Source organism: Thermobia domestica, chromosome 3 (genome assembly GCF_964235325.1).
Source record: "Thermobia domestica chromosome 3, izTheDome1.hap1.1, whole genome shotgun sequence".
Lineage (NCBI taxonomy): Eukaryota > Metazoa > Arthropoda > Insecta > Zygentoma > Lepismatidae > Thermobia > Thermobia domestica.
In genome coordinates this window covers 17,561,006-17,577,847 of record NC_137456.1, presented here as the reverse complement: position 1 = coordinate 17,577,847, position 16,842 = coordinate 17,561,006, and the positions used below count along the sequence as shown (strand labels likewise).

At 35.4% G+C, this 16,842-nt stretch overlaps 1 protein-coding gene across 2 annotated transcripts in view; it reads right to left on the bottom strand.

The window, feature by feature from the left end:
• LOC145680198 (uncharacterized) overlaps positions 1–16,842 on the bottom strand; it is a 490,330-nt gene that overhangs the window by 27,011 nt on the left and 446,477 nt on the right. The window contains exon 4 of one of the 2 annotated variants that reach the window (XM_081750504.1): positions 311–566. The exons of the other annotated variant lie outside the window; for it this stretch is intronic. Coding sequence (XP_081606630.1) covers positions 326–566 — 241 coding nt within the window. The 3' untranslated portion in view covers positions 311–325. Of the gene's footprint in view, positions 1–310; positions 567–16,842 lie in introns of those variants that run through there. 2 annotated transcript variants of the gene reach the window in all.

The following is a 16,842-nucleotide window of genomic DNA, read 5'->3' as shown; positions in this document are numbered from 1 at the left end:
TAATACGAATGCTCTCCTCGAGCGTACACAGTAACATTGTCTATATAATGGTCTAGACAGTATTTTAACAGTATGTAAAAATCTGGTATTACAGCACGCACAAAGAATAATGACACCTGAAACGCAAGGGTTTAAAGGTACCGAAATAATGTTTTTGAATAATGCAGTTCACTATTTGAAAAACAATACTTGAAATACCTGAAACAAATACATTGAATAGATCCTTTAAAATACTAATCGCTGATACATTTTTACGATATTAGAATCAATAACCAGATTACCATTCAGAAGAGTATATTCATTACATTAACTCATTTTGCATAATTCATCTTGTATTTGGCGTAACAACTTTATCATGAACAAAGAACACATGCCGGTTTAATGAACTTGTTTGATTAAATCGCTTGTTGCATATGGAACAAGAATAAGGTCTCTCTCCTGTATGAATACGGAAGTGCTTCTTAAGGTCAGACTTAGAGTAGAAACTTTTGTTACATATTGAACAAACATGTCTCCTCCGCTGAACTTCCTCTTCATACGTTCGTTGTATACGCCAGATTTGAACACTAGAAAAGAAAGAAAACAAAATTGTGATTAGCTCATTGGTACTGTTAACAGGATGGGAAAGAGATATAATCGTATCCTATTTATGCAGAAAAAGTGATCACCATTCTCTTTTGTTCTTACGTTTTACGTGACAAACACAAGCGAAACTTGAGACTTCTGGGTGCTGGTTTACTTTTGGGGCACCTCATTCTGGAGGATTTACAGGTAAAATTCAGTACGGTGCATGAAAAAACATACTTACAAAGAACAAATTTCTGCAGGCAATAGAATTAAATACAATGTAATACACCAGTATTTTAGGTTTACAAGTGTAGGCTTACTGGTGTAAAATAAGTAAAAGTATTTTATGACGGATTATATAAGTGAGTGCATATGAAAGATGACTGTGTTAGATACTATTTTCCACCAGTGGTGTATTTCTCCACAACATATATAGAAAATTATTTTATGTTTACAAGTGGAGAGCTACTGTTATGGAACAATGACCACTGTCATTGAAACTCGTATCATTGCAAAAACCTACTTGTTTGCACTATCCACGCCTATGCATATTCTCACCGTCGCTGACGCGCCTGCTCCCTTCGGACTATAGTTTTCATGCCATACATTCGAATGCCATATTTATTCGCAAATTGTAAAAGAATTATAATTTTTCAACAATTACTTCTGATGACCCCCTTGAATTTTATCTATGTCAATGTCAAGTGAGATATTTTTATGTCGACCAGCGCAAACCATTTAGGACACAATAAGAAGGAAATTAGTGAAAAAAAATATTTTTTCAACAATTATTTTAAATGGTGCACCAAAAGCAAACCTACACGCACTTCTGTTCTTGTGACCGCGAAAAACCTAACCTGCGCCATCTTCTATTTTTAACCCGTTGATTTCTATAGCGAATTACTTTTCTTGTTCTTCTTTGAACTAAACTAAAATTTTAATCGTTTGATTTTACTGATTGTTTAAGTTCATTTCAATGTACGTTATTTTATGAAAATTTATTTTTAATACAAAATTGTATTATCTAATAGTCAAATGTGAATTATGGTAACGATTATTGAATGTAGTGTGGTGAGACTTCTTTTGGAAATAAAAAGGTAAAAACCAGTTACCCTCGAAAACGAGTGTGTTAATTTGCTAGTATAATAATTCTTCGGATTACTATTTGTTAGTATAATAATTCTTCTGATTACTATTTATCCATACTTATTGATGTGTCTTATAATGTTTATTAGTTTATGTCATTATAATTTGATACTGGATATTTAAAATACTGGACATTTAACTTGTCTTGAAGGAAACAGATCAGGGATATAGTATATGTAAGACCGTCTGAGTTCCAGAAGAAGCTGGACGCTCATACTTTTAGGGATTATTCATTGAGTATCTACGAACTTAGAAAGGGGGTAACAAACCCACTTTCATTTACTTATCCACTGATACGAAAATAAAAAAGAACGTACATATTTGCCCTTGTACTTTATATGCTATATAGCGCATTACATTATATGCAACAAGGACTTTGGTCTGCATCATGATATAAATTTAAAAATATTTAACATTTTTCGAATCGAAATCAACAAAATTTATTCTAGAAAGTAAAAATAGAATGTTAAGCACATCTAATGAAGACAACGCAGTGATTTAATTTGGTAACGTATAAATATATAATATGAAGTATCCTCGCGCACGGAAGACAGAGGGTTCTCATGTATACTATTACCAAGATCAGTAAAATAACATAAAATTTCAGTTCATTTCAAAGAAAACAGAAAGAATTTTAGGTATATCAAAAATGGATCAAAAAATTGCGATCTTGGCCAATACTGTTTCTGTATCAGGAGTCACAAAATTTTTGAACGGCCTCTTAATCAAGTTTTCGTATATTCTATGGAATAAGCACATCATACTGAGATAAGTGACAGTTTGGGATTTGTTTACATATATGTAGTTCTTCAAATATAAGGTATACGAGAATATTTTTCTTGAAATATATTGGATATTTTGGGTCAATTGGATCAGGGGCCACAAAATTTTTGAACGGGCCCTAAATTGAGTTTTAATAGTTTCTATGGAATAAGCACATCATACTGAATGAAGTGATAGTTTGGGTTTGGTTACACCATATGTAGTTCTCCAGACATAAAAGCTACAAGAAAATTTTTGATTGAAATATATTGGATCTTTTAATCCAAAAATAATTCTCGGCATTCGTCGCGCCATGGATCTGGCTATTTCATCCTTTCTGTCTTCATTCTATAGCGCTAAGCCATTGATCGAGACCATTCTCCAACAAGATCTTAGCCTAGTATCGGATTCGGATGTCAACGATAGCATTGCTAAGTGGTCATCTATAGTGGGATCAGATCCCCCTGACCTTGATAAGAGAGGACTACAATCCTCTTGGGACGATCCTCTTATAAATCATCACTTTTCAGCTCTGCTTCAGTCATCCGATAACCCAGAAGATAAGGCCAGACTTCTAGCTACATCATCTCCAGAATCAGGCGCTTGGCTCCATGCTATCCCGTCACCTTCTTTAGGATTACATCTTGCCAATGACAGTTTTCGAATTGCCAGTGCACTGCGTTTGGGAGCAGATGTTTGCGAGCAACACAGATGTCCTGCCTGTAGAAGTGTCGTAGACAAGAAGGGCCTTCATGGACTCTCCTGTGCCAATAGTGCGGGCAGACATTCACGCCACTCCAGCGTCAACGACATTATCATGAGGGCACTAATTTCAGCAGGAGTTCCTTCTATATGTGAACCGTTGGGATGCAGTCGTGCAGACGGCAAGAGGCCAGATGGTATGACTCTAATACCGTGGAAGAAAGGAAAAGCACTTCTATGGGATTTTACTTGTTCCGACACCTTCGCCTCTTCAAATATACATTCTTCCTCAGCACAAGCTGGCAACGTGGCTGCTCGCCGGGAAACACAAAAGCGCAGGAAATATAGCAATTTACTCGACAAATATCATTTTGTCGCTATAGCTGTCGAATCGGGTGGTTCATGGGGTCCCGAAGGCCTTAACTTTATAAAAGAAGTTGGTCATCGCATTCGTTTATCGTCAGGAGATGCTAGAGCAACCTCGTTTCTACTGCAACGCATCAGCATGGCAGTACAAAGAGGGAACGTTGCATCAGTTTTGGGAACGCTACCCTCTGGTAAGGAACTGGAGGAGATCTTTTGTTTGTAATCTCGGCGAAGGTTTGAGGATGCTGTTGTGAGGCTTATCACAATAACGTGTATTAGTGAATAATTATATTTTAATAATCTGTAAAATGTAAATTGCGCACTGTTCAAGGAATGTAATATTTTGTAGTTTTGCCAGCGGACTTAATGCAAAGTGGGATCTTATTGTTGTCTAATTTCTAATTTTAATTAACTTTGAATGTTACAAATTTGAATGAGGCCGTCGGTTTTAAAAATATTTCATTGTTAAATTTTAATGTAAATAATTAGGCAAAAATTGCTTTGTTGTTACAATACATATATATAATTCATGAGATAAAAAATAAGCATATCGTAGATGCTGAAAACGATTATTCTTCAACTCTGTGTAATTTTTCTTTGTTGCTGTACAATTCGTTCAAAATCGCCACTCGAAATAACTGGCGGTGCACATAAAATTTGTTTAGTATTGTAGCACTAAACCGTTGCAGGCAGGGGATAATTTATGACGGTCGCTGTAATACACTACCATAATTAACTGAAGAAATCACGCGAGTGTGACACATACATAAATAAACAAGAGAAATAATATAAAATAATATCATTATTATTATGACTTTCGCGTTAACTTAAAACTGTGAACTAACTCATCTATTTTATGTCTTAGAAGAATTACAAATCGACTCATGTCCAGAGAGATACCACGAAAAAGTGACACACAAATAAAGACATGGGAATGATGCTAGTCTGCAGAACTGGAAGTGTAGGAAAAATACCCAGGGACCACACGGACGAACAATAACACAGAAACACGGCAAATAGCGACTGTAAGGCATCTACCTCAAGTTCCGTTTAACATCGCCAGAGACGTAAAGTGTGGGGTGTAATCATCCATAACTGCTACTCAGATTGTGTACCCAAGTAGCATTTTGGGTTGAAAAATGGTTGGGTCAACCGACCATAGTTGGTTGGCCAACGGTGATTTTGGCGGTACCGCAAATCGTTATGCCAACAATTATTTGCAACGTTTGGCCAACAGAAGATTGTATACAGTTGGCCAACGAACCAATGGACGACAGTGTGTCAACCATGCAGGAGTTGGGCCAACGAAATTCCAACAAAATGCCAACGAGAAAATCACACTTGGCTAACGACAGTTGGCTAAAATTGTGACAACAAAATAGAACATCGTCTTTCGATGCGTTGCCGAAACAACAATGCACCTACGTTGAACCACTATTTTGTTTTCGCTTGTTGGCATCGATGGTTAATGGATTGTCGAATTTGCGGTTGGCATTTTGATAGTGGCTTAACCAACGATGCCTACAAATAGACAGCGGTTGGTACACCGTTTGACAACGAAAATGTTACTTGGGTAGCGTGTTCTTATAGCGTGGATCAGGCCATCCTACGGTAATGTACCCGTAACATATATTTTTCCTGTTACGCCTAAACTTAATATCATTTCCCTAATTCTCGTACGGTAATTCTTCACGGAAGGTACTATTCTATTTTTTCCCATATTATACTCATGTATGATTTACGTAAATTGTGTTGAATATCGTTAAATATTCATATACAGTAGGTTATTATTTGTTCCGTAACGTGGTGAATGGGAAAACGGCTTTGCATTTTCTTTCCTTGGAACATTTCATTTCACTTAGTGTGCTCAGTAAACATTTGGTCAAAGTGCGTGCGATTTACCAAGGTAAATTATGGTTGAAGATTATTGAATTTTTAAAGGCGAGTGAAACGCATACAACGATAGATAATTCAACTGGCAGAAATTTCAAAGAAAAGTTCGAAATGTTATAACTTTCACTTTTGAGTCCTACGATTATGCCACATAGGTTAAAGGAGACATGAAAAAAGTAGTGAAAAAATAAAGGAGGAAATGGGAGAACTTGCAGACACAAGGTTGTCAATCACAAACTCATATGATCTGGGTTTAAACACGGGTATCCTTGAACCAGCGTTGAGTATTTTACAACTTCAATAAACTTTTTCAGAATCTTATTGTTTTAATTACTGTTAGACCCGAAAAGAACATGAGCACAGAAACATCGAAGACAGTTAAAAACACTTGTTTTTCAGATGAAATCGAAATACCATTTGGTTTACGGATCACAATCGTCAGTCTAGCGTCTTAGCTTGAACACCAGCTGCTACTACGTCGCCAAGCCCACCAGGAAAAGTTCGAAAATAGGTCTTCCTCGAACATGTTTTACATCGCTATTTCATCGTTTGAATTATCAACCTAGTTTCTGCATGAATTTTTGTTATAAAATAAATGAGAGTATTAAAGTTTTAGTTAAACTTGAATTTCAAATTATTATTTAATATCTTCTGATACCGTTAGAATTGTTTTGATTAATAAGACATTTATTCATGTGATTTGAGTTTTCATACACATTATTATGTCATTGATGTGAAATTTAGGGTTCAGTGTTGTGAGAAAAATATTGAAATGATTGTGGAAAGATTTAAGGATATCTGCAGATAAGCAAACATGATCATAGTGCGAGGTGTTAGCAAGACAATGTAGAAATTGAAATAGGAATGAAAAAATCAAATCGTAAAGAGAATGTCATGTTAAACGAATTTAAAAAAAAAACGTTGAAATATCATTGGTCAATTGTTGGAAATTTAATCCATAAAAATGTCTTGTCAGAATATGTGGTATGAAAAGCAATGGGTAGGATAAGGTGTATTTAAAATGCTCAAACATGTGTAAGTAAAGAAGACAGTATATTACTTACATGTTCATTTGATAGAGTATATATACATTATTCTAATTCTGTTATTTTCTTGTTTTTGGAGGTTTCATGAGCCAAAAGAAAGAAACAAATCACAAATGATGATTCCGAGTGGTAATAGTTTTTTAAATATATATATATATATATATATATATATATATATATATATATATATATATATATATATATATATATATATATATATATATATATATATATATATATATGCGTACATCTATCGAGAAAGCTACACCAAATTAACCAAACACTCCATAACTAATGGCGTCTTTACGACACAATACACAAGTAAGAAATAACTATGGTATTACTGTTGGAAATACGGTCTATCTGCGTTTCAAAGAGGATTTTGTTTTGCTTATCGAATTGGCAAAACCCTTGGCATGTATAGATTCTAGATTGGCCTGTAGGAACTGACGTATTGTTGGTATGTTTTTACTCTTGGGTAAGTTGAATGCTTAGATTCCTTTATTGTGGAATGCAATTGATGATATGTTCTAAAGCGCTAATTTTAGGGAATTATTGCATCCTGCGAGAATTTTGATCTTACGGTGTGAATGCGAGATGACATAAGAAGATAGTAAGTTGCATCCATTTGTAATACAAGCAGTCCCAGGCTTCAATATTCCGATTTTTCGACAGTCTTTTAGAAGATCTTGACCAGCTGCTAAGTAGGGCCTAAATAGTTTGATCCACTCCACTCCGTGGTTCTAATATCATGTTGTTTGAAATTACCCTTTCATTATCGTGTTAAAGTGCCGTTAGAGAACGCAATTTTAGATCTGACCAATGTGTGGTTCCAAATTTGTGTATCCCTATTGCCTTGATAAATGAAGCTGTTGCTCTATTTGATCCCAAGCTGGTTAAGACTGTCAGCAGAAATTCTCAAAAACCGGTTTCTAGAACATTGGGGATCTCCATGAAGAAATAATTGATGTTGTCTACCTCCCTGTTGTTGTTGTCAATCCCCTCATGGTCGTTACGTTTCGTTTCTTGTGTCTTTCTGTTACAACCTTTGTGGTATAATATCGCTTCAATTTGTTCTACTGCAATAAAACCTTGAATTGTCCACGGACATCCTTGAATGTAATAATATATTTTTTTTAATCATATTTCTCCGTTGGACGTCTGGTCAAAAAAAAATACCAGTAAAAGCTCGACAATTCTCTTTCTCCAAGGTTCGGTCGTAGATTCATACAAGGCCACATTTCTAGAACACATCCTGCTTCCGCTTTTTATTTATTGCATGACTTGATCGTTGCTAAAAGGGCTCATCTGCTCTGCCTTTTTGTTCGAAATGTCTTTCCTGTGATAAATAGCGACGTAATGCGTCATCTTTGGTGTTTAACGTCGAAGAAGTATAATGCAATCATACAGTTTCAATTCTGCCAACCAACGTGCTACTTTCCTATTAAGCTTCTAGTTGTGGTGTAAGAATATTGCAAGGATCCCCACATCACAACAGACGCACGTGTCAACTCAACACGTGCTATTATTTATAAACAACATAGTAGACAGCAAGCCGACACGGAGAACACCGAGGAACGCCGAAAGCAGACGGACCTCAGGGAAGGACCCGAGAGGACAAATAGAAGGAGAACCACCGAGGGACCCGGCATCAGTCGTCCAACTGATCAAATCACCTACACCATGTAATAAAAGAAATGAAAGCACTGGCGTCGTTAGCATTTTAAATCTGAAAGGAAAGTCGGATGAATCAAAATCGAAATCCTCTTTCAGGCAAAAGTTATATATACAAAATAGTATAGTTTCTTTAAATATATTTGGCTAAAATCAGGGGGACGCGTACCCCGACCCTCCGCTAACGCCGCCCGTGATTAAAAGTTGCAATAACTCTCTAGTCTTCGCAAAGCTCTACGCACAACGGCAAAGGAAGGAATAAAGTACTAAGGATCTGAATTGCTTTTTTTTGTTCGTGGTGTTTTCTAATACTGAATAGCGTCCAACATTCTGTCGGAGATATACATTCGACAACTTCTTAACTTGCGTCGCAAAATAACTAATGAATGGTGGGCTAATTTGGTCTCCTCAGATGAAAATTTGATACCACACAAACAAAGATATGTTTAACCATTTCACCGACGAAAGTAGGTGCATGGAACGTTAAACTTTAAAAAAATGACCTTTTGCCTTGAATCAAAGATGAGCCTTCCACTTCCAAAGCGATAACCGTAGCTATTTATTTACAATAGAGGAATATCGTTCCTGTCTAATGCAGTGAAGCTCCTAGGTTTCTATTTTCTCTATGTGTGTATGTTCTCTGACATACAGACAAGGAAAACACATTATTTTTGATTAATTAATCGTTAATTAACTAACTTGGATTAATCTCATTATTCACTTTATGTAGCTAAGAGAGAGAAATTTCAGAGAAAAGTAAATCAAACTTTTCAACGGGGCCGCGGTGGCTCAGTGGTAGAGCGTTCACCTCTGGTGCTAGGGGTCTCGGGTTCAAACCCTGCTCCCGCCAAGTGAACTTTGTGGTGGACAAACACCGTGTGCGTGGGTTTTCTCGGGGTTCTCCCGTTTCCTCCCACTTTCTTCATTCCACCATTTCATTCATTATTCATCATCACCGTCTCCTTTAGCCTAACCGGCATAATCGTGGGACGTAAAACTTAAAGATTTCATTTCATTTTTTTCAAACTTTTCAACGAGGATCGCATCCAGAGTTATCAAAATACGAAAGTCGAAAGCATCCAGTTCTTTAATCATAGAAGAAAAAGAGTAGCTTTATTACTTTATACCATTCGTTAAGTAGATATATTTTCCCGTCTTAACTCCTTTATAATCATTTGATGAATATAGAACTTTGACAATAAGATAAGATAAGATAAGATAAGATAAGATAAGATAAGATATGCTTTATTGTCATTAAACAACATTTGTTGCAATAGACATTGTCAAATATAACATATATATATATATATATATTTACAAGTTTTATCACACTATCAGGCAAGTTTTATCTATGTATCATTGTTCTTGCTTTCAACTCTTGATAACATATTTTTTCAAATTCAGAGATACTATATACAGAATTGCTTATAAGGAAGGATTTACAAAAGTTTTTGAAGTTGTCGTGAGGCATTGTGCGTACATTTTGTGGTAATACATTAAATAATTTCATACCTGTATACTTATAACTCTTTTGAGTAGTGGTTAACCTAACTTGTGACATATTAAGGTCGCCTTTATGCCTAGTATTGTAGGAATGAACACTTCGGTGATTAATATTATCTAAATTTTCTTTTATATACATGAGACATCGATAAATAAATAAAGAAGGCACTGTCATAATTTGAATTTCCTTAAACACTTCCTTGCATGATGCTGTTTTAGGCAATCCTTTAATTATTCTTACTGCTTTCTTTTGACATTTGAAGACATTCTGTGCACCAGAAGAATTACCCCAGAATATTATTCCATACTCCAAATGTGAATGAAAAAAGGCATTGTACGATGTTATGAGAGATTTCTCACTAATTACAGTTTTTAATTTACGCAATAAAAACAATACTCTGGATAACTTTCTACATAAATTTTCTGTATGTTCATTCCAATTTAACTTTGAATCGACGTACATTCCTAACAGTTTTACAGATTTACTTGTATCTGAATGACTCGTAGAATTACTAAGATTAATGTACATAGTTTCTGTTTTATCCTCATTTACTGTAAGTCCGTTACATTTAAACCATATAGAAGACAACTCTAACATTTCGCTATTCCTACTTTGAATATCAATTATATTTTTGTCTGAATTTACAACAGTAATATCGTCAGCATATAAAACACAACTATTGGGCAAAAAACTTGGAAAATCGTTTATATATACAAGAAAAAGAAAGGGGCCCAATACACTACCTTGTGGAACACCATTTGTTACACACATGAAGCTTGACTTTTCATTTCCAATGCGAACAGCTTGTTTTCTATTGCTAAGATACGATGCAATTAAAGATAATTGCAAGCCAGTAATACCATAATAGTGTAACTTCGCAATTAATATATTATGTGATACGGTGTCGAATGCCTTACTCAAATCTAATAATGTAACCCCAACATGAAGATTGTTCTCCAAATTATCTAACACTTCTGATACTATATTTTCCACGGCTTTAGTCGTGGAACACCCAGGTCTAAATCCAAATTGCATATTATGAAATAATTTGTTTTCCTCAAAATATCTTGACAATTGATTCTTAATACATTGCTCAAAAACCTTAGATATTATTGGTACCAAAGATATTGGGCGATAGTTATTAAGCTCCGTTTTATCATTTTTCTTGTAAATCGGAACTGTAACAGTGAATTTAAGGCACTCCGGAAATTCACCTTCGAGAAGTACGCAATTGAATAAATAGGTCAAAGGTTCAACTATTATGTCTATTATCTTCTTTAGCATGTTGTTAGAAAACCCATATATATCCTCACTATTCGAACCTTTTAATTTGTTGACCACTGACAGTACAGTTCTAATATTTATAGGGGTCCATAGAAAATGAGTACTATGTTGATTAATATTTGTCTGTGTCAATAAGCAAGCGAAATCTACTTGTGAACTAATGCCATTTTTGTGCCTACCAATTAGTTTGTTAGCACTATTTACAAAATATTCATTGAATTTATTTGGGGATATCTTTATCGAGTCTTCAACAACCTGTTTCCCTAGCTCCCTGTTAATAATAGACCAGGCCGCGGAGCACTTATTTTTTGAATTATTTATGAAATTCTCATTCGCAGCAATTTTCGCCATTTTAATTTCTTTTCTGTACAATTTTCTTGATATTTTATATTTCTCTTTGTCACTGGCTGACCCTGTCGCGTTAGCTATGTTATAAAGAGCCATTACTTTATTCCGGAGCAGTTGAAGGCGAGGTGTAAACCATTTGGGATTTCCTCTGGTCAATTTGTTAACGCGCTTGTAGGAAGTAGTTCTTTCTTTTACAGGACAACATTCCTCTAGATATTTAGTCAAAGTCCACATGAAATTATGAAAGACTTCAGAAATATTTTTACCGTTTAAAACTACGTTTCCCCAGTTAGTTTCCCTTAGATTACTTCGTAATGTTTGTATGTTAGCTTCCCCCATTATTCTAAACTTTTTAGTTCTAACATAGTTAGAATCCATGCATACTGTCACAGGAATCAGAAGCCACAAACCTTCATGATCAGATAGCAAAGGCTGTATGACACCACACGTCATTCTGGTCTTATCTTCGTTAGTAAGTACATTATCTAGGCATGCAGATTTTCTAGTTGGTTGATCATTAACGTAATAATAGTTGTGAGATCTGAGAATATCACAGAATAGACTTCGTACCGGTGAATTAGTTAAAACGTCAATGTTCACGTCACCAATAAAGAATACTTTGTAATTTTTGTATTTATTAAGATAAATATTTAACTCTTCCCAATTAGCAATGAAAATATTGATATCTGAATTTGGGGTTCGGTATATGGAAACAATTATTACTTTTATGCTTTTTAGCAATAACCCAACTACTTCAAAACTCTGTTCAATACAAAAACATTCTAAATTCAAAACAGTGTATTCAATGTTAAACGTATTTTTGAGATATATACCTACACCACCATGGAGTATTGAATTTCTACAGAATATAGCGGCTAACCTATATCCTGTTGGAACATACAAATGTATTTCTTCATTTGCAAGCCAATGTTCATTAATGCATAAGATATCACAGGGAAATGTATCTAAGAAAATTTCAAGTTCAGCCAACTTGTTTCTTATCGATTGTAAATTTAAGTGGAGTATTAGTACATTCTGCAGAGCTGTGATAGTACCATAGTTCTTAGAAAAGCTATTATTATTATTCCTTGCCTCTATTATGCCACTTATATTACTAAAATGAAGAGACGTCGTCAGACTTGAAGTTTTCACCCGGCCCCATGCAATTTTATTCATGGAGTCGGCTGAATTTGGTTTTCCTGTGCTACCCATGGCATCGCTATTGCTTCCTTACTTTCAAATTTACTGGCTACGTCCTTATCAACTATTTCGCAAATCTTGGTACTTAATTCATCCTTACCCTTTTGATTGAGATGCATACCGTGTTGAGTGTACATTTCTCTACCAAACTTACTGATATCCACCATTACAACATTCTTAAAGTGATTGCACATTGTTTTTAATTTTAAGTTAGTACTTTGTACAGCTTTATTAACACACGAGTCTTCAGTAAGATCATGGCGATAAGGGACATTCACCACAATTGTTTTACAGTTATTCAACATACAGAGTTGTTTTGCAATTCTACTAACAGCCTCATTACCTTCATTCTTGGCCACATCATTTGTTCCACTTAATATTACTACATAATTACCTTCCTTATTTACAATGTTGGGATTAATACCAGACAACACATCAACGCTTTTAGCTCCAGGCTTGATATTTCCTTGCACTGCCAATTTGTGTTTAGAATTACTATTCACTTTTTCGGACAGTCCAAGACCGTGACTATCACCATATATGTACACTTGCGCGTCTGTCTTAGGCTTTCTTCTTGTATTAGTTTTATTGTTTGTAACTTTCGGCACGTTTGGTTGCATAGTAGTTTTTCCCTTGTACATGGGTATCCTTGCACTATTTTTCGTTTGTGAGTTTCCTATCGGTTTTTCATTTGAATTCACGTCTCTTTCACTTCCGACGTTTTCCAACACACTGTATCTGTTTTCGCATACTATTGTTTTACCTGATACCACATTAGAATATTTGGGTCTGGGCCTACTGTAACTTATTTTTGTCCACTGGTTGGAGATGTTTTGAGTTTCAACAAACGATTCTACTGACTTCACTTTTTGTTGCAATACTTCATTTTCTGATTTTAGTGTCCTCATGTCCTCCTGTAACACATTTATTATTTGTAAAACGCTGTCAATGTTTTCATTAACATCATAATGGTTTATGCTTACCATGTTTGACTGCATGTTTCTCCCTTGCACTTGCACTTCACTGCTATTAATCACGTTACCTTGTTGCTGTTGTTTAAGATCATCAACCATACTGCTTAGTGATTTCACATCACTAAACAAATTCTGTATGATTTCTTTTAGGGACGAAACTTCTTGTTCTGTCCGGATGCAGCTAGAACACTTTTCTTTTACTATTTCATCTTCCACTATGGCGAGGTCATTAACCATGATATTTTGTTTCTTTGTTTTGGATCTTGTAATATGTTCTGACGTATTTCTAACTCTCACAACAGACGATTCACATAACTCGCGTATATTTTCATTGTTCTTACGACATTTTTTACATAAAGTTGTAGCTTTATTTACTATTTCCGCACTAACTGAAACACCGACACTACCGTGATCCGCCATCTTGGATTTATTATATATATGACCATATGACAAATCCAATCGCAGAACATGGGAAACAAAAATTTTCATCAACACAGCCAGAGGCAAAGACGAATGGATACAGAAAGCAAGATACAGTCCAGTGTGTAGCCTGAAAGGTAAATACGTAAAGCTAACAACCAAGCCAACACGCCACACCTACAGTATATTGCAGTATTTTGTAAAGCTCTTATCCTCGAGCAAGTATAATGTTGTAAACGTACTTTTCGATGGAAAATGTGTTTCTTCGAGTGTACATCTAGATAGTTTTGTGTTTCGTGCTACTTCCTGCCGTATACGATACAAAAAAACTTTTTGTGAGGTAATGCCGTAACATGAGTCCAATGTATACATATTTCATATATACTGAAATACGACATTTTCGAATTTTTGTACACAGTACTCATTCCCTCGTTCTTTTTTGCATTCATTTATGCTTTCTCTTTCTTTCCTTCTTTCTTTGCTTCTTTGTCCGATATTTATGATGGCCATTTAGTAAATATCTAATGGGTGTAGTTGCTTTCTTGACAGAGGAAGCTGGCAACATTGCTATGCTCTTATCGTCTCGGCTTGTAATGCATTTAGTTGCTTTCCATATTTATAGTGTTGGTGGAAGTTGTTTCGGATTATTTATGTAATGTAACACTTTTCTTTATGTTCACGAGAGCACTTTATACGTAAATATGGGCAAAAAGAAAACTGATTTATGTAAAAAATGGAACAAATACTTGCTGATGATTAATCATGTTCAGACTATAGAATAAAACCAGATGAAGAATCAGTCTGTGATGAACACAGTTGAAAGTGACTAGTCGGACAGATAACATGAGTACTGTGAGTGAGCATGAAGATCAACGAAGTGCTTCGGACAGTGATAATGACATTCTTGTTCTTATTCCTGTGAATCTTCTTGTTCAAGGGTAAATGAATATGTGAATGAAAATCATATCCTGTGGAAGAAAGATGCTCCAGCTGCTACCAAAATAAAAGCATGAGATATTGTTAAAGTCAGTTGCAATGAAGTATAGTTCTTCTTGCTAACTGAAATAAAAGAACCTGAAAATGCGTTCTACTTATTTGTTTAGGAAGATATGATAAGAAGTTATTCTTGTACTCACGAATGGAAAAAACTAACCGAGTCTAAAAAGGAAAAAAAAAAGGTGAAGAATGTGTAATTTTGAAGCTCTAGCATTTATTGTGCTTCTTGTTGTTGCTGGTGATCTGAAATGGAGAAACAACGATCCACTTTTATGATCGAAGTAACAGAATATTACTTGTAAAAAATTCTTTACGGATATGGAATACGCATGGCCTAACAGCAGTAGGCACTGTGAGAAAAGAGTTGACTTGTTTTTCAGTTTAACGTCCCTTTCAGCAACGAGGCTATATGATACGGGATCTACTATTTAATGTGGAATCCGAACCACATGAGCTCCCGCCGGGAATCGAACCTGGGTCTACCACGCCACAGGTGCGTACGCTAACCGCTTAGCCACAAAGGAGCTCATTTGTGAGAAAAATAAACAATTTGTTCCTGAACAATACAAACCAAACAAGACCAGGAATAAGCAATCATCTGTTTCTGGGTTCACAACTGATTTTATATTAGTATCATACTGTTGTAAATCGAAAAAGTTTGTTATCTCCCTCTCAATCATGCACACATTAACGCAGGGATGCAAATAAGCAACCAAATTTTACTCGCCCAAGAAAAAAGCTATTAGCTCACATCCCATAATAGAAATCATTTACTTTCTTTCAGTATGATATTAACCCTTGCAGTACCAAGATATAAATTTTACTTAAATGTCCAAGATGGGGTCAATTTGACCCCATAGGGTTTTGTGACTCTAAGGCCAGCAAAGAGATTAAATTATATTCTAATGTTACAATACAAGCAATGAACATTTACTGTAAAGAGGAAAATGTATCACATAAGAGAAACTAACAAAATGAGGTTGGCGCCAAAACTCGCTTGCACGAAAACGCCATGTCCTAAGCGCATGTATATACATTTGGCGTAATGAGAAAATTTTTTTCTTCCCTCCTCTCGGAATATGACTGAAAACTCTTTATCGCATGACTGACCAAGATGGGGACATTTTGACCCCATTTTCCATTGCTGTAAATAAAAAGACAAATTAGGCTCTACGATACTTGTTAAGTGTACAAAATTATTCAAGAGACTATTAAAGAAGCATTCCTAGAAGACCATTTCAGCATATAGTTTTTTAATGCAATAAAAAATGGAAGATGTGTCGCGGGGGTCAAATTGACCCCATCTTGGTACTCCAAGAGTTAAATACTCGCCCGCGCCGATGAACTACTCGCCCCGGGCAAGTGGTTATTTGCATCCCTGCATTAACGATATAATTGTTGAAAAACACAAGAAACCAGAAACAATACCATAAAAGAAACAAAAGGGACTGCTGATACTTTAGATCAACTAGTGCACTGCTACTCATGCAAAACACAAAAACAATCGATGACATTTGGCATCTTTTATGAACCTTTTAGATGTATCAGTTATTACTGTCTATGTCATGTGATTGAATATCAATCCTCAGTAGAACGTAAGAAAAATGAACTCTGGATAACAGATGTTTCTCGTTGAGTTGGCGGAATCCTTGCTTCCCCCTCAAATCCATCAATCCTCAGTAGAACATAAGAAAAATTAACTCTGATAACAAATGTTTCTCGTTGAGTTGGCGGAATCCTTGCTTCCCCCTCAAATCCATCAATCCTCATAGAAGATAAGAAAAATTAACTCTGGATAACAAATGTTTCTCGTTGAGTTGGCGGAATCCTTGCTTCCCCCTCAAATCCATCAATCCTCAGTAGAAGATAAGAAAAATTAACTCTGGATAACAAATATTTCTCGTTGAGTTGGCGAAATCCTTGCTTCCCCCTCAAATCCATCAATCCTCAGTAGAACATA